Source organism: Pteropus medius, unplaced genomic scaffold, assembly GCF_902729225.1.
Source record: "Pteropus medius unplaced genomic scaffold, Ma_sr-lr_union100, whole genome shotgun sequence".
Taxonomy (NCBI): Eukaryota; Metazoa; Chordata; class Mammalia; order Chiroptera; family Pteropodidae; genus Pteropus; species Pteropus medius.
In genome coordinates, this window is record NW_024352004.1 from 1,427,384 (window position 1) to 1,447,474 (window position 20,091).

At 50.3% G+C, this 20,091-nt stretch overlaps 1 protein-coding gene across 2 annotated transcripts in view; it reads right to left on the bottom strand.

Annotated features, from left to right (window-relative positions):
• PLEKHM1 (pleckstrin homology and RUN domain containing M1) overlaps positions 1-20,091 on the bottom strand; it is a 41,306-nt gene that overhangs the window by 3,455 nt on the left and 17,760 nt on the right. For both annotated transcript variants that reach the window (XM_039846792.1, XM_039846791.1), the window contains 5 exons: positions 14,529-14,802; positions 10,945-11,865; positions 8,395-8,540; positions 4,795-4,988; positions 361-424 (listed from right to left, as the gene is read on the bottom strand). In XM_039846792.1, coding sequence (XP_039702726.1) covers positions 361-424; positions 4,795-4,988; positions 8,395-8,540; positions 10,945-11,865; positions 14,529-14,802 — 1,599 coding nt within the window. The remainder of the gene's footprint in view (positions 1-360; positions 425-4,794; positions 4,989-8,394; positions 8,541-10,944; positions 11,866-14,528; positions 14,803-20,091) is intronic.

A 20,091-nucleotide genomic window follows, 5' to 3' on the forward strand; every position in this document is an offset into this window, starting at 1 on the left:
TGACAGGTGAGACCCAAACCCACTGTTCTTTCCCCTGAGGAAGTGGATGTCCCAACCTCTCAGCCCTGTGGCCTTTTCTCCCTCTGCCCTCCAAGCCAGGGATGAGTCCAGATGCAGAGCAGGGGCTGAGGCGCCCCTGTGACCCTGGGCTTTGCTGGCGTGCCTGCTTATTCTGGGAGAGGGCTGGGGGCTCACTCACTGCCCCAGAAAGCAAAAGACAGTGGGACACCCATTCCAAGGTCCTGAGAAACTGAAGAGGGCTGTCTTGCCTCAGCAAACTCAGGCACCACCCCCCATCTCCCTTTCTGATTTCCCCAGAATGGGGTCTCTCTGGAGAGTTCTAGGGGGATGATATCTCACCTGCTGGAGGTCGGCGACACTGTACTTGTGGGGAGACTCCAAGAGATAATTCCTGTAGTTGAGCCTTCAAAGAAAACACAAGAGGTTCCTTAAGAGGGTTGCCAAGCCCAAGGCTAGTCTGTTTGTTTTCGTCCCTCCACATTGCTGGCCAGGAGGAAAGACCTGCCTGGGCTGGCCTGGGCTGGCACCTGTGCTTCCAGGTGACTAGCCGTTGGGACCCTGGGCAAGCTGCTTAACCTCCCTGCGCTTCGGGTTTCCTCCCCTGAGAAATGGAGCTGTTTTGAGGATTAAATAATTTATTTAAAGCATTTGGCTTAGTGTATATAGCACATAGTAAACAATGAATAATTATCTCCTATAGTTGATAACATTATATTGCATAACTGAAATTTGCTAAGAGTAGAACTTAAATGTTCTCACCAAAAAAATTATGCATAAATAAATAAACAATAAGGTGATGAGGGTGTTAATTAACCAGGTGTGAGGAATCTATTTACAATGTACACATTTATCAAATCACCATGCTGTACGTGTTAAATGATTGACAACTTTTATTTGTCAATTATACCTCGATAAAGCTAAAAATTTTTAAATTATATAAACGAATAAAATACATGTCTATGAAAAATAATAATGAGGATGATGATGATGAAAGCTAATAACTGGTACCAGGAACTAGGCTGAGAGTTTTACATATATTAACTCTTTTAATCCTCACGGTAATCCTGTGAGGTTGGCACTATTATAACACCCATTCTGAGAAGGAGAGGCACAGAGAGGTTAAATAACTTGCCTACAGCTACTAAGTGGCAGAGCTGGGGTTTGGATGCAGGGACTTGGCTCCAGAGCCCGCGTCCTTATCCACCTAGTGAATGCCTGTAGGTGTCAGCTACTGTCGTTCCTGCCACCATTACATACCAGGGACCATGCTGGGGATAGAAATGCACAGGATGTGGCCTCCACCCTCCTACAGCCCCTGATCCAGCTGAGAGGCAGATATTTGAGCATCTGGTTTCGGTGCTATGTGAGAGGAACTGAGACCTGTCCTCAGCACCATGGCAGATCCTGTTTCAGAGGTGGGGAGACGGAGGACAAGGCTCAACCACCAACTGGGCTCCAGTTTCCACCTTGCCAGTGGCAGAGATCCCAGGCGTTACATCCTGAGGGATGGAGAGGAAACATCTGCAGAAATTCCCCTGGTACAAAAGCCTGCCTGGCCTTGCTATGTGTGTCTTTGTGGTGCTGGATTTGGGGGCGGGGGAAGTGGGGGTGTTCCGAATACAAGGAAGCTTGGGAACCTGCCCCAGGATGCTCCAGACGCCTGGGGGAAGGATGACGCCAGGCCCTGGGGCACCTGGAATTCGGGCTTGGCCATGGCTCACCCCACGGCCTCAGTTGTGTTCTGGGGGGAACCCAATCTAGGGTGGACACAGTGAGTCCCACCAAGCAGCTGGGCAGGCCGCACTGTGTCCCGTGGGGTAAGGACACTGCCGACCAGCCGCTCAGTTCGCTATGCTGGTCTCCTCAGGAAAACCCCAGCTTTCTGGGAACAGGAAGCCACTATTTATCACCAGGAAAACGCAGTGGGGGGGAATGCAGGGTGGGAGTGGGGGACTGTTGCACAGGCTGTCCTTGAACCGGCAGGAAGGGTGGAGCTGATTTGGATGGAGAGTCTCCTCTGTCACCTGCCCTCTGCTCACAGTCATGGAAGGCCTGGGGGCCGGCCAGGCCCAGGGCCCACCCTGCAAGCCACCATGCCCGGGGCCTGTCACACACAGACAGGCCTGACAACTGATGTGGGAAGTAAAGTCAGAGAAGAGTTCCCCTTTGCCGGTGGCAGCCGCCTGGCTGGGTCCGCTGAGGGAAAAGGGATCCCAGAGCTGCCCGTTACTTCTCAACCTTTCTCACCCTCTCACTCTCCACGCTGGCCACGCGGTCCAGGCCTCCTCGCCCACACCAGCCCGGGTGCCACTGCTGCCAAAGTGGGTCTTTTCTAAACTCTCAGTCAGAATGAGACAGTCCCATGCTCAAAATCCTTCTAGGTCTGGCCCCCGTACCCACAATCCAGCTGCACTCAGCCCCTCGTGGATCCTGGCGAGTTGCATGCCCTCCCACTCCATGCCACAGGCCCCCTTAGCCAGGAAAGACCTTCCCATTTCTTCTCTTTAGTTATTCTTCTAAACCCCAGTTAACTACTTGTGGGATGCCATCTGTGCTGTGGCACTGCTGTTTTCCTCTGTGTAAGGACAGAGTGAGGTCTGGAAGCACACTCTAACAGTACTGTGGGGGTGGGACTGGAGAAGGTGTGCTCCGAACTTTCTGCCTGATTCTTTCTTGTACTGTTTGAGTACTATCCTTGTAAAGAAGAAAAGCATTTTCTTTTCTTTAATGAAGAAAAGAAACTCCACCAACCCTCCACTCAGATGCCATCTCCTCCGGGAGCCTCCCTGGCCCTCGGGGCCCTGCCAAGGTGGGATCAGGTGCCCTTTTTCACGGCACCTGCCACCCTAATCCAGGGCCATCTGTCTGCCTGTCTGTGTCCCTTCCCAGACTCTCACGCGGCCTTCGTCACAATTCAGGAAGGCTATGTGAACACAGGGATGACTGACCATTGTATAGACAAGAAAGCCGAGGCTCAGAGAAGTGAAGCAACTTCCCTGAGTCACACAGCAGGTCTGAGGCCAGGCAGAGGCTACTCGTGCGCTCTTTCCCATCTGCCCTGCTTCTATACGGGGACTTATACAGGCATTGCCCTGCCTTCTGGTAGGCCAGGCACACAGTAGGTATGCAGGGCTGCTGCCCAAAGATGAGAACAGCAGGGCCAGGGAGAAAGAGGTGGGACTGCCCCCAGCACAGGTCAGCCCAGGCAGGTCAGTAAGGCCAGTGACCAATCTCAGCAGGGTGGGGACATGTGAGTGGGAACAACACCCAGGATTCAACCCGAGTAGGCAGCTGGTCTGCTCAGGTCTGCAGAGACCCCCTGACTGGGTCAGGTGACAGGGTCCCACCTGACCTGAGATTTTACCACTCTGGTCACGGGGGACAGAGGAACAGACTCTGAAGCCCTGGGTCCTGGAATCTCAGAAAGGATGGGAGTGAGTGAAGACCCAGGCACCCACCAGGCAGAGATGGGTAGAGCCTCCCAGGAAGACAGCCTTCTAGGGCCCCTCATGGTGACCCTCAGAGGGCTGTTCTTCCAGGCCCTGCGAAGGAGACCTTTGACTAAGAGAGAGCTCCCAGCAGCAGCCCCCTTGAGAGTCCTAGGGGACCTGCACTAGGTACCGCCCTGGCCCTGAGGTGCCGTGAGGGAGCCAGGACAGAGGAGGTACGGCCCATCAGATAGGTGGTCTCTGTGCCACCTTTGTGGGGAGGAGTGGCTGGGGGGGCAGAATGTATAGGGGCTTGTGAGCTTCTTCAAGTCCCCAGAAACACAGCAATGAAGCCCCCTGGGCAGTACACACCAGCTCTTCCACTTGAGGCCTCTTGAGGGCCCCAGGATAGCACAGTCCCACAGAAGGCCACAGCCTGGGCTGTGACCTAGGGGCTAGGAGGTGTTTATGATGGGCACCGAAAGACCTTCTAAGTCTGTAGTGAAGCCCAGCATCACCTCCCACTCCCGAGCAGGCTCCCAGGCCCTGGGTACCGAGAAGCTTCTCGAAAGGCATCCTGAGGGTCCCGCCCCAATCTTGCCGTCTTCTGAGGATTGTGGGAGGGATGCTGCCATGGACGAGAGCAAAGCAGCCACGGGACGGAGGACTGGCCGGGGAAGGGAGAAGCCAGGGCAACCTGCCCTTTGTGTCTGGACCTCACTTGCTTCTCCAGCCTTCCTCTCGCCACATGCCCCGCTTCCCTTCTCACTCCCTCCAAAGTTCTCTCTGTTCTGTCCACGTATGGGGCCCACGCACATTGTTCTTTCTGTCCGGAACACTCTTTCCTGCTTCTCTTCCCCTTTCTATTCCTACCGATTTTTCAGGTTTCATCTTAAATGCCAGTTCCTCCAGGAAGTCTTCCCCACTCTGCCCTGCTCCAATCCAGTTAGCCGACCCCCTCTGTACTGCCAGAACCGACCTCTCTTTCCTGGCCCTCAGCCCTGGCTGTAGCTGCAGCTGATTCATCTGCCTAACCTTCAAGAGGGCAGGACCCAGGCCTACCTTGCTCTATGTTGTATCCCACATACCTAGCCCAGTACTGGGCATTTAGTATATTCTCAATAAATATTTGCTGCTTAGATGAATGAACACATGAACAAATAAAAGCCACTCCTAAAATGTATGGGGAATTCCCCGAGCCCAGTGGGCAGGAGATTTCCACCCAGCTCTGGCACGTCTCCCAAGAGGACACCTTGAGCATGCACTGGCCCTCTGCATGTGTATGTGTGTGCATGCGTGTCTGTGAGCATGCGTGTCTGTGTGTGTCCGTGTCCAGGGCGCTCACCTCTTGCTTAGCTCTTTGAGGGCTCCACTTCGGCACAGGCCCAGGTAATCCCCAAGAAGCTTCAGCTGCTCTCGGCTTCGCCCAATGAGGTGCATCCTCTCCTCATGCTGGTACAGAGATGCATTCACCAGCTGCAGGTTGATGAGGGGCTGGGTCTGGATCTGCGTCAAGAACTTCAGGGCCTGCCGGCAGATCTGGGCACCACCAGGCAGTGGGGGTGGGACAGAAAGGCCATCCGGTGAGCACCTCACTCACTCACCCTCCAACCACCCTCCAAGGGAAGTGGTGCCATCTTCATTTTACAGATGAGGAAACTGACGTTCAGAGAGATGAAGTGACTTGGCCTAGGCCCACAGCTCATACGAGCCAGGATTTGAACCCAATTTATCTGACCCCCAAACCACTCTCCATGGCACCAGTTCCTGATCCTCCTGGACCATCTGGGCCTCACAGACCCTTCCCATTATTTCCTGTCCTCCCAGCCCCCATTTTCCTGCCTAAAGGAAACAGGCACTGTCCCCTGGGCTGACTCAGTAACCAGGTGACTGGTGTGAGTCACGCTCCAACCACAGGAAGCTGCAGATCAGACATAGCTTAACAAGTGGTTTCCCCGGTTCCTCAGATCTTGCAGGCAGCACCACCTGGGTTCCCCCAAGTCTCCGTGTGGAGTTGAGTGAGCAATGTCAGCCTCTTCCACCTGACAGATAGGGCATTGAAGGTTCTACCCTCAGGCCCGACCTGACGGCGAAGCCAATTACTGTGCACATATTATTTGCTAGACACTGGGCTAAGGACCTTGACCGTATCCCTTCTTCATCCCGTTAACAACCCAAAGGGGAAGGTGTCATCATCTCACTTTATTGATGAGGAAACTAAGGCTCTGAGAAGCTAAAGTGGCTTATCCAACACACCTGTAGAAAGTGGAGCCCAGGTCTGAACTGAGGCATCGTCTCTGCACACCAGGCAGCCACACCAACTAATGCGCAGCCTCTCTCCCCTGCAGTCTACCCCCTGCTGTGATAAGAAGGCTGGAGGAGATGAGACAGTCTCCTCTGTCAACTACTGTGCGGTGGTTAGGAGTCTGGCTTTCACGTTAGAATTGGATTTGAATCCTGGCTCTACCGTTTCCTAGCTGTATGACCTTGTGAAACTTCCCTAACCTCTCTGTGACTCAGTTTCCTCATGTGTAAAATGGAGAAAATAAAAGAACCTACTTTCTGGGATTATTTTAAGTTTAGATTAAAAGATAACCTACATCCGCTTCTGGCATGTAGCGTACCCTCAGTGAATGGGGGCCGCCAGCAGATTCGGCGAATGCCTGCTGTGGCCAGCTTTCCCTTGGAGGGTCAGGAACGTAACAGGGCCCTCAGGAGATGGTTACTGGCGGGGCTGGGGAGGCCTCTGGCCTCCTGTCTCCCAGATCCCCCAGTATCTCTTACCTCCCTAGCAGTGGAAGACTCCTTTTTCCCACTGCACAGAGCCGTGAGGTACCGCCCTTAGCTGAGGGGCAGCCCACCTGGCAAAGCACAGGTGACCTAGGTCAAGCTGCTGGTCCCCAGCCCTGGCCCAGCCCTACCCAGGACTTGGCCTGAGGCCATGGGTGAGGCACAGATGAAATAATGCGCAGGAATGTGCATGGAAAATCGCCGAGCGCTGCGGGCGAGCCGGGGGCTTTGTGCTCCGCGGGGACGGCTTCTATCTCGTGGGCGTGGAAGTGACAGACCGAGAAAGAAGCCCCAGTCCTGGGCTCACGTCCTGCCAAGTGCCAGGCGGGCCTCGCACAAGCGGGTCAGCCAGAGGCCCCTAACCCGCGAGCCAGCCACTTTCTAGTTTGAATTTTCCTGTCTTTCCCAAGCCAGGGATCTTTGAGAGAGCGCTAAATATTTCCTGATCTCAGATATGCCGAGAAAAGCACTGTAATTTTCTAGTTGGAAAGGAAGTGGCACAAGAATTGCAGCAATGAATAAGGAGATGTCTCAACAGAAGTATCTGGGTGTTGTAAATAGTGAGTGTGTTCTGTGGACAAAGAGTTCTTTGCATCTGTAGTGATTTGGAGGTTTAATTTTCTCCACGTAGTTAAATACTTAACACTGAGGGTAGGGGTGGGGATGAGGTAACCAACAAAAAAGCCAAAGTGAAGCTGACATCTTTAGGGCTCTTGTCTCCAGGAGGTGGAGGCTGGGGTGGCACAGACGCTGGGCGCCATGTCCCTTGCACTGGGATGAGCGCATGTCCACATCCCAGGACGCATGGCCAGTGGGCCTGAGTCTTGAGAGAAGCAAATAGCTTCCTCGTGTTTCTGTGTCTGTTTTAGAAAAAATCTGTGCCTTTGGGAGGAAGTCAAGTTTGTGCCGCTGGAGACAAACCCTGGCCATGTGAATGAGGGGGCAGAAGGTGTGACGGTCTCAGGAGAGGGGAAGGGTACTAATGTAAGGCACTGTCTAAGTGGCTGGCGGGTAGCATCTCCTCTATTCCTCACACGAGCCCAAGACAGACACTGTTATAAATCCCCTTTGCAGAAGAAGAAACTGAAGTTACATAATTTGCTCATGGAAACACAGCTAGAAAAGTGGGTAAGCTCATTTGGAGAAGAGGAAAACCTGAACGATCTTAGAACACATCTTATTCAAAAGCATTTGGCGAACATAATAAAGTACCCAAGATGTAATACTAAGTGAACAAACCACGTCATAAAGCAGTATGAGTCCAGGATAATCCCAGAAAGTAGATACGTATGTAAATAGATGCACAGTGTGGACAAAAAAGGGGCGCTGTATAAACCTAACTGACAATAACCTCACAGGGTGACCTGATCGTCAGTCCCTAACTGGCCAGGTCATGGTGGGTATCACGCCCCACGCCTGTAACTTCTTTAGTAAAAGCTTTATCTTTGCCTTAAGCAAGCCCTGTCTAAGGTTTCTGTGTGCCTTAACACACTTCTGAAATGCCTCTTTTCAGACCCCTCCTCCTCAGGCAGGACCACCCACAACATTAACTATCCTGGAATCCAATTTTCACCCTCAGGTAATCTTCCTTACATTCTCTCCTTAATTCCAAATGTATAAAATAAACCGCAAAACTGTCATTCTCCGGAGCATATGAGATCTTGCTTCCCCACAACTGTCGTAATTTGGCTCATAAATTGTTATGAAAATTCTTTACAGGTTCTTATGTCAACAACACAAAAGGCTGACTGCTGCACAAAAGGGGAAGTACAGCCAGCTGGCCAGCCGATCTATCCATCCCCATCTAAACATCCAACCGTCCAACCATCCATTCATCTGTCCGATCTATCCTGTCTATCCATTCAGCTATCTAGTTGCAGGTGCCTAAACTTTTTTGTCTGCAGCATGGGGAGCTACAGAGAACCACCCTCAGACTCCTAACTGAGGACCGAGGCAGGCACTGACAGAGCGCTGCCCAGGGCTATAGATTAGCATCAAGTATTTTTCTTGGTCAGCTCCCCAGCATCATGGGGCCTGAACCATGGCTTCCTTAGAGCCAAACCTGACAGATGAACAGCAGCAGCAAAGAGCAGTGACCATTCCTCTGTCACTCAGCAGCCCTGTGTGGCCATGACAGGCTGGGTTCGAGACGTACCGGGCGCTTGGTGAGGTCCCAGTTGTGGATGATCCTGGCTGGAATCACTGAGGCATCATCTTGATGGCAGATGTCACAGTAATAGAGGCCAGAGAAGGCACAGAGCTTGGGTCGTACAAATGAGAAGCCAATTTGCCGGGAGCAGCCTGAGGAGAAGGATGGTGGGAGTGAGCAGCGGCGTGGCCAGAGCCAGCTCCTGAATAACAGACTAATAAGGCAGAAAGGGCTCGCTATTTCAAGAGGATATAAAGATAAAAAGGGAGAGTACAAAGACAAGAACAACTGCCACCCATATTCCCACCACTCAGAATCAAGCCTATTGATTAATCTTTACAGCAAAACACTGTAAGAATTACCACTGCCATTTCACAGCGGAAGAAACTGATGCACAGAGGTTAGGAAACCTGCCAGTCACATGATTAAGTGGCACAGCTGGGATTCAAAGTTGGGTCGCGTTGGTCCTAGAGCCCACACGTACTCTTAGACATAGCTGCCTTGTTCGGCGTTCCCACTGCTTGCTCACCAATACCAGCCTCCTCTAGGTCCACCCCTCCACTAGGCCCCGAAATGGAAGCAACTAAGTCAGGGCCTCGGCAAGCAGGGAAGGAGCTGGGGACATGGGGTCAGCCATAGAGAACAGGTAGGAAGGCCCCAGGAAGCAGGGCAGTCTGGACACTACCTGGTGCCAGCTTGAAGCCAGAGCTGTTGGATACCTCAGGACAGTGGCGAGGGGCCCAGCCTCAGCCCCTAGGTGGGTGGTCCTCCCAAATGGGGGGCAGAGGGCATGGAAGTGGGGTGTGCTTAGGGCAAATCAAAGGCCTGGCTCAAATCCTGACAGACGCCCAGCCTCTCATGGAGCCGGGGAAAGAGTCCTTCCAGCCTCGAGACCAGAAGGGCTGGCTCTTCTGCTTAACAACTGCCTCATCCTGACCTTCACCAAATTTTCGTCAGGTTCTATTCCAGTATCTGTACAATTCAGCTACTACTGCCTATGTTGTGGAGTTATTACAAAGATTAAATGGGACAGGTTTTAAAAGTGCACTGCTAACTATGAAATACGAGCCAAATGGCAGCAGTTGGTGTCTGCCTGGACATTGAGCTATGTGCTTACAGGCAGAGAGGAAGCCCAAGCTCCCCAGTTCCCGTCTCACCAGCAGGCTGGCAAGTGGTAGGCACGGGTGAGAGTTGCTCCCCTAACATTCATTTGCACCGAGTGTGAATTGCTGGGCAGTGGGCGAGGGGTGAGCAGGGGTGGAATGGGATGGGCTTGAAGATGTTTCTGTAGAAAGCTCTGCTCTGCCTAGCTTCTCTTATCCTCCAGGGGTACTGACCACAGACCACTTCCTTCCAGACGCCTGAAGCAGGCTTTCCCCTCCGATCCCACAGGCTCTACCCTGACAGGGCAGCTCCTAAACCACTTGCAGTCACGACTCTCGCCTTGGCATTGTGCAGCAGGCAAACTGCTCGCAGTTCACCTGGAGGGCCCAGGGTGAAGGAAATGGCTGGCTGGATTGGAGAGAAGAGCTGAAGACGGGACGGGAACAGGGGAATATCGCAAAGTCTTGAAAACAAGGGAGTGGAGAGGGCCTATGGAGACCTGGCTAAGAGCACAGGTTCTGGGACCATCATGGTTCTCATTTGGCTCTGCCACTTAATAGCTGTGTGAACTTAGGACGAGGTTCTAGCCTTGTGACTCAGTGTCCTCAGCTATACACAGAGATAATAGTAGCACCTACACCTACAGGGTGATTGAGAAGATTAAATGAGACAATCCAAATAAAGTATCTGGCTCAGAAGAGTTAGATTTGAGAATAATAATGATATAGCAAATGTATTGTCTTGGAACAATATCAATAATGTATCTTTAGAAAAAAACCAACTTGCAAAACAATGTCTATAGCTGTGCTGTCCAACATAGTGCCGTGAGCCACATATGCCCTTTTAATTTTAAATCCATTTCGATTAAATAAAATTGAAAATTCAGTTCTTTAGTGACAGTAGCTACATTTTAATTACCCAGTAGTCACATGTGGCTTGTGGCTACTATATTGAACAGCACAAATCTAGGACATTTTCGCTATCACTGAAAGTTCTAATAGCACTGAGTAGTATGAGCCCATTTTTGTAATTAAAAAAAATTGTGTGCACTTGTAAAAGCATGCAAAAAGATTTGAAAGGGTACCATGCCCCTGCTCCCAAAGCATTTGATCATAAGTAATATAACAAAGGCAGTGGAAAGCTTAGCTCCCTAGAACTCCCTAAGCAGAGAGCAGCACGCAACAGAGCTGCCACCCACAGGTCCCAACCCTCAGAAGGAGGTGGCAGGAGGGAGCTCCCACGAGCAGGGGTGCTGGCCCCAGTGAGTGCTGGGGAGGAGCAGACGCTATTTCCTGCAAACATCTGCAAACAGCCTCATTTGTTGCAACACCCCAGGGGTGGGATGGGGGCACTTGGGGAGGATCAGGAAGGGGTGCAGAGTCTACTCCAAGAACCCCACCGGAGGCAAAGGGAGGCTGGTGAGCTGGGGGCAGAAGGAGGGCAAGTCGGCACCTGCGCAGAAGCAGCCCTGGGAGTCGAGGCCCTTCTCGGTGGGGATGGCCACCAGGTACTGCAGCAGGAAGCCGTTCTCTCCCGTGGCGAACTTCAGGACCTCCTGACAGTTTTCGTCCAGACTCCCTCCCAGTGTCACTGCCTCCTCGGCAGTCTCCAAGTAAGATGCCAGGACCTTGCGCACGAGATCCCTCCACAGTGCGGCCTCCTCGGCATTGCTGGCCTGCAGCTTCAGGACGGCCTTGGCCGTGATGATTTTGAAGAAGGACGGGCCCCCGAGGCTCGTGTCTGGCAGGATATCTCGGATGGTCTCAACTCCATGGCTGTCACTTAACATCTTCTCGTTGTTTCTCACCCGGAAGCATTTCAGAGTTTCCAAGGACAGGGAAAAAATGTAGGGCGTCCAGGTCCTGTCCGAGTACAGGTATAGGAGGGATTCTTTAATAGCGTCTGGCTCTGGAATTTGGGTAGAGGACCAATCGAACTGTGTGCCCTGGAGGGTTTCGGGCTCTGTAAGCAGGTCCGAGTGGGAGGGGAGGCCACCCTGGGGAGCCTCTGGGGTGTCACTGGGCTGCTCTGGGTACTGGATGTTCACCCACTCGTCATCTTGCTGGGGCCGGCACTTCTGCAGGGCCTCCCGCAGCCGGTCCAGCCAGTCCTCGGCCTCATCCTGGGAGGAGGCACGCAGGGTCAGCTTCTTGCCGGAAAAGACCAGCTCGAAGCGTCCGTCGCTGTGGGCTGGCCCCACAGACTCGCAGCGCAGCAGGGAGCAGTTCTCGACACAGGTGCGCTCCTCGCCACTCAGGTAGAGGCGGAACTCCAGTGGGGACAGCTCGCAGAAGAGTTCCTTCCAGATGCCCATCGCCCCCCGTCGCTCCACCGTGCCCAGCTTCATGAGACCCCGGAACGGGTTGGACAGCCCTGGAGGCAGAAAGAGGCACTTTACACAATGGGCCTGCCCCTTCACCACTCGAGCAAACCTCCGGAGCCTGAGGTCCTATACTGGGTGCAGACGAAGTGACTGCCGCTAGAACACAGGCCAGCCACGGGGCTGCATGGGGACATTCTCTGAGTGCCTTCGCCCTATCCTCTCCCTTGGCTGCTGACCTTGTTTCTAAATTTCACTGAGAAAATAAAAGCACTCAAAAGATTACCTCTACATGTCCCTTACTCCATCTCCCCCACTTCCAGCATCTGTACCCACACTTTGCTTCCTCCTGTCACCGGGGGTGAACTGACTGTGCTTCTGTCTGAGGCCAACCTCTCCATCTGTGCAGGAGTCGTCCTCTCCACCTACTCAAAAACAAGGATTTTCTCCCTCCCTCCCACGTCCACATCTTCTCGCTTCTCTACTGGATCATTCCCGTCTGCGCACGTGCGCGCACACTCACGTGCTGCTATTTCTCCCGTCTTTAAAAATACCTCTCTGACTGCACTCGCGTCTTTAATTACCACCCTGTTTATCTGTCCCTTTTATGGAAAACCCCCTAAGGAGGTACTAGAACCGTCTCTAGTTCCCTGGCTCCCATTCCTTCCTGAACCTGCTCCAATCAGGCTTTTGTTTCCTCATTCCGCTAAAACTGCCATCGGGAAAGCCACCAGGTCCTCCCTGTGGCCAAATCCACAAACCCTTCGTAGGTGATCTCATCTACTCTCGGGGCTTTATGCCAACAACTCCCCAATTTTTATCTCCAGGCTGGACCCTACCTTGAACAGATTCAGATCTCCATCTGCTCCGTGTATGTCTAACAGGCTTCTCAAAGTTAACATGCCCAAAAATGACTTCCCGAGTCCCACTCCAAACCTGCTTCTCTCCTAACGTTCATCTCATAACGTGGCCAACTTTATCCTTCCAGTCGCTTGAGCTAAAACCTTGAATGTATCCTTGATATTCATTCTTTTACATCCTACATCAAACACATCAGCAAATCTTGCTGGTGTATCCAGAATCTTCCACTTTTCACCACCTCTACCACCACCTCATGGGTTTAGTCCACTGTCATCCCTGGCCTGGGTTATGGCGATAGCCTCCTAACTGGTCTCTCTCTCCCTGCTGTCCCTCAACATATGAGCCAGGATGATGCCCCCATTTAAAATACACCAGAGCATGCCCCTCTGCCCGAAACCTGGCAATGGCTGCTACTTCCCTCAGAGTAAAAGCCAGCATCCTTTCCGTGGCCCACAGGCCGTCCTTCACTCTGACCTCATCTCTAACCGCCTCCTTCCCACTCCCTCTTCCAGCTACGCTGGTCTCCAGTTTCCTGGGCACATCAAGTATGTTCCCATCACAGGGTCTCCGTGCTGGAACCACAGAGATCGCCTCCTGCCTTCCCCTTTCTCTTCTTTCACGTTTCTGCAAGTGTCACCTGATTTGTGGGGCTCCCTTGGCCATCCTATAGGAAACAGTACACTCCCCACATTGGCACTCCCCAATTTATTGTTTTCCACAGCAGTCATGATCACTTGCCTGTACTATACATTTTCTTGTTAATTTTCTTATTTCTTGTCCATCTCACACTCGAGTATAAGTCTCATGAAGATAGGGACTTTGCTTTGTTTCCTGGTGTGTCCCTAGCACCTAGAACAGTGCCTGGCACATCATAGATGCTCAATAAATAGCTGCTGAATGAGTGAGTGAGTGGGTGCCTATGTACCACACACTGCTCAATGCTCTCTGCTCCCCAGGGGTCTGCCACCAAGAGATCCAAAGGGCACACAATTCCCTCTCTCCCAGCCTGGACCAGCCTTGGCGATTTCAAACCGTTGTAGAGGGTCTCCCTACTCCTCAGGAAAATTGACGGCTCAGGCACAAAGCACACCTGCTCTGGCAATGGTTACGGCCATCACATGGGCTGAGAGGAAAACCTAAAAGAAGCCAGCATGGAGACCGGGGCCCTATCCATTCTCCCTAAGCTAGGGCCCTAGGAATCTGGCCAGAATCCTCTGCTGGGTCACTCCAAACAGAAAATTGGAGAAAGAGACTGACTCCAGGGCACATTTTTCTGTTTGTTTGAAATAAGAAGGTGATTTATGAAGGTTACAGAAAAATTAGGTTATGGTTATTTAACGCTTTCTGGAATTTCACAGGGTGTGGAGATTAAGCTGGCTTCATTGTAAACAGCACATGGAGGATGCTAAACAAACAGCTGATCTGATAAAGTGCCCAGAGCTGTTAAATAAACCATTTAAGATAAAGGCCTTGGGAAGGAGCACTTGAAACTCCTGGACCTTCCAGAGGCAGGGTTTGCTCTGGACTATAGATAGAATCAGGATTCTGTATAATAAGATTTATAGGGTAGTTTCAGGGAAAATATTTTCCATTTCAATATATGAAACAGTATCTTTGTACTCTGTAGGCAATTTTAAGCATTACTTTATTAAGATTATTTGAAAAAATATAGTATTTTTTTCTGAAATGCATTCCTGAATGACTCAGCAAGGGTGCTCCTTATTCCATTTCGGGATGAGGTTTTTCTTGTGAGGAGACACCACCCAGATGGTAATGGAAAAGAGGACTTCAGAACTGCTTTCGGACAGGCAGCGCCCCTGCAATGAGGCCACCCCAGAACTCGGCTGTCACTCACCCATCTGCCTGCGGTGCACCACCCTGAAGTTCTTATGCTCCAGTGCCGCAGGCGCCTTGCTTTTCCTGCTTTCTGGAGAAGGCACACAAGCTTTGTCTAAGGCTCCCATGGAGGAGCTTTTCCTTGGTCCTTGAGAAAAGTGCCTGAGGAGACCAGGCCTCGACTCCGGAGTTGCTGTGGAAGGGGCCACGGAGCGATGTGCAGGAGGACTCTCTGAGGGTTGTTCCTGGGGCGGGCGGTAGAAGTCATCTTCTGAGATCCAACTCTTGCTTTTCTATGGGGAAAGAAGAAAAGACATAGGCTGTTTTCAAAGTTTTCTAAAAACATCTTCATTGAGACGTGATTTACATACTATAAAATTAACCCATAAAGTATACAATTCAATCGTTGTAGCATATTCACAGGGTTGTGCAACCATCACCAAGATCTAAGTTTAGAACATTTCCATTACTCTGTAAAGAAGTCCCTCCTCCCCGATATCCATGAGCAATCACTTCCTATCTCCCCTCAACCCCCCCAGTTCTAGGCAACTAATAATCTACTTTCTGTTTCCATAGATTTGCCCACTTTGGACATTTTGTATAAATAGAACCTTATAACATGTGGTCTTTTGTAACTGGCTTCCTTCCCTTAGCATATTTTCAAGGTTCATCCAAGTTGTAGCATATATTAGGACTTCATTCCTTTTTATTACCAAATAATATTCCAATGTATGGATGTACCACATGTTGGCAATTATGAATAACGCTGCTATGAACATTCATGTACAAGTTTTTGTGTGAGCTTATGTTTTCTGTACTCTTGGATATATACCCAGGAGTGGAACTGATAGGTTATATGGTCACCAGGTTTAATGTTCTGAGGAACTTCCCAAACTGTTTTCCTCAGTGGCTGCACCATTTTACATTCCTATCAGCCATGTATGAGGGTTCCAATTTTTCCACATCTTCTCCAACACTTGTTATTATTATTATTATTTTTTTTTATTATAGCCATCCTAATAGGTGTGAAGTACAATATTGTGGTTTTGATTTGTATTTCTCTAATGTCTAATGACACCGAGCATCTTCTCATATACTTATTGGTCATTTGTATATCTTCTTTGGAGAAACGTCTATTCAAATCTGTTGCCCTTTTTAAAACTGGTTTGTCTTTTTATTCTTGTGTTGTATTATGGGTTAAGTTGAATCCCCCAAAAAAGATATATTGAAACCCTAACCCCCAGTACCTCAGACTGTGACTTTATTTGGAAATAGAGTTGTTGCAAATGTAATTAGTTAGATGAGGTCACTTAGGGTAGGGTGGGCCCTTCATCTAGTGTGACTGGTGTTCTTATAAAAGGAGAAAAGACAGACACACAGAGAATGCCAAGTGAAGACAGAGACACAGAGGGAGAAGGCCACGTGGTGACGGTGGGAGGGACTAGAGTGGTGAGTCTACAAGCCAAGGAGTGCCAAGGATGGCTGGCAACACCGGAAGCTAAGAGAAAGGTGTAGAACAGATTCTTCCTGGAAACTCCAGAAGGAATCAACTCTGCCAACATCTTGCGTTTGGACTTCGAGTCTCCAGAACTAGCAGAGAATATATTTCTGTGGTTTCACACCATCCAGTTTATGACACTTTGTTACAGAAGCCCTAGGAAACAAATATAAATTATAAGGGTTCTTTATATATTGTGGATACTAGGCCATTATCAGATACATGATTTGCAAATAATTTCTCCAGTTCTGAGGGCTGTCTTTTCACTTTCTTGATGGTGCCCTTTCAGGCACAAAATTTAAAAATTTTGATGACGTCCAATTCATCTATTCTTTCTTTTATCTCTGCTTTTGTATCTAGGAAACCACTGCCTGAGCCAAGGTACAAAGATTTACTCCTGTGCTTTCTGCTGAGGGCTTTATTGTTTCAGCTCTTACATTTAGGTCTATGATCTATTTTGAGTTAATTTTTGTATGGCGTGAAGAAGGGGTCTACTTTTATTCTTTTCTAAGTGGAGGCTAGTTGTCCCAGCACCATTTGTCTAAGAGATGTAGAGTTTCTTGGCCTGGCTTGTAGGGTTTGAGATAAGTGAGGCATGAGCGAGCAGGACCCAGAGTCTTCACTGGCCGCCTCTGCCTCTGCTCCCCACTTAGGAGCAGGGCCCTGAGGCCCCAGGCAGCCAGGCCCTGTGCCTTCCCTTCTGTGGCTGTCTCTCCGAGTCTGAAGCTGCTCACTGGCTGGGGGAATTAGGGTGGGTCTGGGGTCTGGGGGTTTGTGGGAATGGATTCCAGCTCCTTTACTATTTCAAGTGCTCCCTGCCTTTTTGTGCTTAAGTGTGGAAGAACAGAAGTAAGGAAGATGGCTGGGGCACCCTGCATGGCTGTCTACACAGAGGAAATGAATCACGCAAGGGGTGGGACCAAGTGCAGCTGTTTTGTTAAGTGCCACTAACCTCACCCTGATGTTGCTATTTCCAACCGCTAAATCAAGGCTGCCATCCCTGCTACCCTAGGCGAGGAAGGGGAGCAGGGCCGGGGCTGCCGCGGAAGGATTGGTTTTGATAGTTTAATCCATTTAGATGCTATAAGACTCTGTCAGCTGAGTGGGAGTTCTGAGTCAGGAGCCTACCCGCTCCTACTCCCAGGCTCCCATGGCCTTCATGCTTATCTTTGTCCTAGCACCTACAAAGCTTTCTAGACGGTCATTTTTCTTTGTGCCTGGTACAGGATTATAAGGAATGAGGGAATAGATCTTGACTTTCCAAACATTTTTAACAGAAAATAACAAAAGTAGGTAAGGGAACTGGAAAGAAAGAGACAAATATGAATTCTGAGATGATGGATGCTCACTGGTGAGGGCACCTCTGTGAGGGGACTGTGAGGAAGTGGTCAGACACGCTCCAGTGACCAAGGTCATACTCCAGGGGAAAAAGTCTTTTGTTCTCTTAAGCAATGGAGAAGAACAGTGGCAAAGCGGGGTCCTCGAGCTTCTGCACACTGGCCTGGACTGAGCTCTGGGGCCATGTCCCACACCGGGGCCCCCAGTTATAAAGCAGAGAAGGACACTTCATATAACAGCTAAACCCAAAAGAGGGGTCTGGCTGAGGAGTGAGATACCAGGTCTCAAGACTGCTTTCAAAAAAGCACTTTTTGTCCAGTGTGTCCTCATTACGTCAGGCAAAGGGTCTGCCTCTACCCCCTACCTGGAGGAAGGGGCCACGTGCAATGGGAGGGCAGTCCATAGGGTAGTGATTAGGGCCACGTTTTGGGATTTACATTGTCCTCTGTGTGCTAAGCTGAGACACCAACTTACACCCCTCCATATCTCACAAATACAGTCATCCTAGCGAGCTCCCGCATCCCTGCAACTTCCCTTCCCAGCACTTCTCACAGTGCAATGCTGATGTCTAATCTAGTGTCAGTCCCCAAAGAGCAGGGTCCTTGTCTGTCCTGTTCCATCACTGTACCAAGCATTGTGCTTGGCCCATAGCAGGGGCTTTGCATTGAATAAATTTTTTAAAAAATTTTTAAAGAAAGACTGAATGGCTCTTGACAGTGAACCCCCTTCCCAAAGTGTCAAATAAAGAGCAGGGATTAAGTGATAGAATCACAGAAAGATGAAAACCATACAGGCATAGCCCCGCCCTGTCCAAAGGGGGCTCACCAGGCCAGTGTGAGCGGGCGGGTTGCACAGTGCTGCCCAGTGACTACCTACTGCATGAAGGGATGAAGGGACCCACAGCTCCCCCAGGGAGATGGACTCCGCACGTGGGCGTCCAAGGTGCTCACACTAGACTCAGCAGCAGGTGCTTCGAGTCCGTGTTACCCAAGCAACTTTCCAGCAACCAGACTCCCCTGGGGCCTGCGTGGGGTCTGCCCTGGTCATCCAGCCTGCCCATCCTCTGTACTTGATGGTGCACTTCTCAGTGTAAACGTACAGGCTGGCATTTCAAGAGTCTCCAGAGAGTTCGAGAACTGTTCATTGATACCTACTCTCTCCCAAGTATAGTGCTTGGAGCTGACAATACAGAAGTAAACAGACATGGTCTTTCACATCATGGAGCAAACAGTCTAGTTAGGAAGATAGAAAATAAATAAGCAAACAAATAAAGAGATAATATAATTCCATGCAGTGATGACTCTTACAGACAAAGTGAAGAAGGCAAATGGGGGATGATGCTTTGGAGGCAGGGCGGTCAGGGAAGGCTGAGATGACAGTGAGGAAGAGGAGCTGGGAAAGGTCCAGGCCGGGGGAACAGAAAGTGAAAACGCCTGGCACTGGAAGGAGCATACTTTATCCGGAGCTGCAAGGAGGCCAGAGTGTCCAAACTTGGTGAGCAGAGGAAGAGCTTAGCTAACGAGGTGAGCTGCCCTGCCGCATCAGCTCTGGGACCCTGGCAAGACAATATGTCTGAGCCGGCAAAGCAGAAGCCAGATCCTAGACAGTAGTGAACTCAATACGAGCAATGCCACTCTGTGGAGCCATGTTGGGGCACACAGCCACTGCTCCTAGGGGACACTTCTCTGTCCCCTGCTCAAGCTGGGGGCTGTAGAGCCTTTCTTCAACCTTCAGCACGTGTTGGCAACTTCTTTGTCCCAACCTTCAGGGTCCCGTAACATTCTGGGCCCTGAAGACATCTTCGGGATTGTAAAACTGGAGAACCTGACCTTCAAAAGAGCTGTGGGTGCGCCTCTTCTAGTCTACTTCATGGCCCCGTCCCACCCTGAGTTATAGGATCTGGACGCTCTAGGCCAGAGGAGAAAAGCACATGGATGGAACTTGAAAAAGTAAGACTGTCTCAACATGAGCCCCAGACTGCAGCTGGGGAAATCTCCAGGCTTTATGTGTCCATGTGCACACGTGCATACCAACTCCTATCTCTGCTTTCCATGGCACAAGGACAAATGTGAAATGGTCAAGAGCTTGGGTTCACAGCTTCGACTACTGCTGCACCAGGCTGACACTTCTCAAGTCTCACTACCCACGGTTCTCTCCAGGACATTCCCAGGCCTGGCTTCCCTTGGTTATCAACATGGTGGATTGTTATTCTGGAATAGTGCTGTCCAACAGAAATATACTGTGAGCCACACAGGTCATTTTAAATGTTCTAGTAGTCACATTTTAAAAAAATGTAAAAAGGTGAAATTCATGTTAATATACTCTGTTTAACCCAAGAGATCAAAATATTTTCATATGTAATCAACAAATTATTAATGAAAAATTTTATTTTTTTCCATACTAGGTCTTCAAAATCCAGTGTTTGTTTTACACAGCTTGTATCTCAATTTGGTCTAGCTTCATTTTAAGTGCTCAGTAGCCTCATGTGGCTAGTGGCTGCCAAATTGGATAGCACAGTTCTAAATGTGGTTCATGCTGCAAAACGAGCATTTTCGAAGCCTGGTGTTATATGACAATATTAATTTAATAATAACAAGTACTGAAGAGAAAGCGAGGTTCAGCAAGGTAAAGCATCTCATCCAAGCTTCAAGGCCTTAAGCTGCTAAGCGGCAGTGGTTAAGAGCAGAGACTCTGTGGTCAGATGAGAATTATCTTCTCTCAGGGTTGATGTGAAGGTGACAGTAGG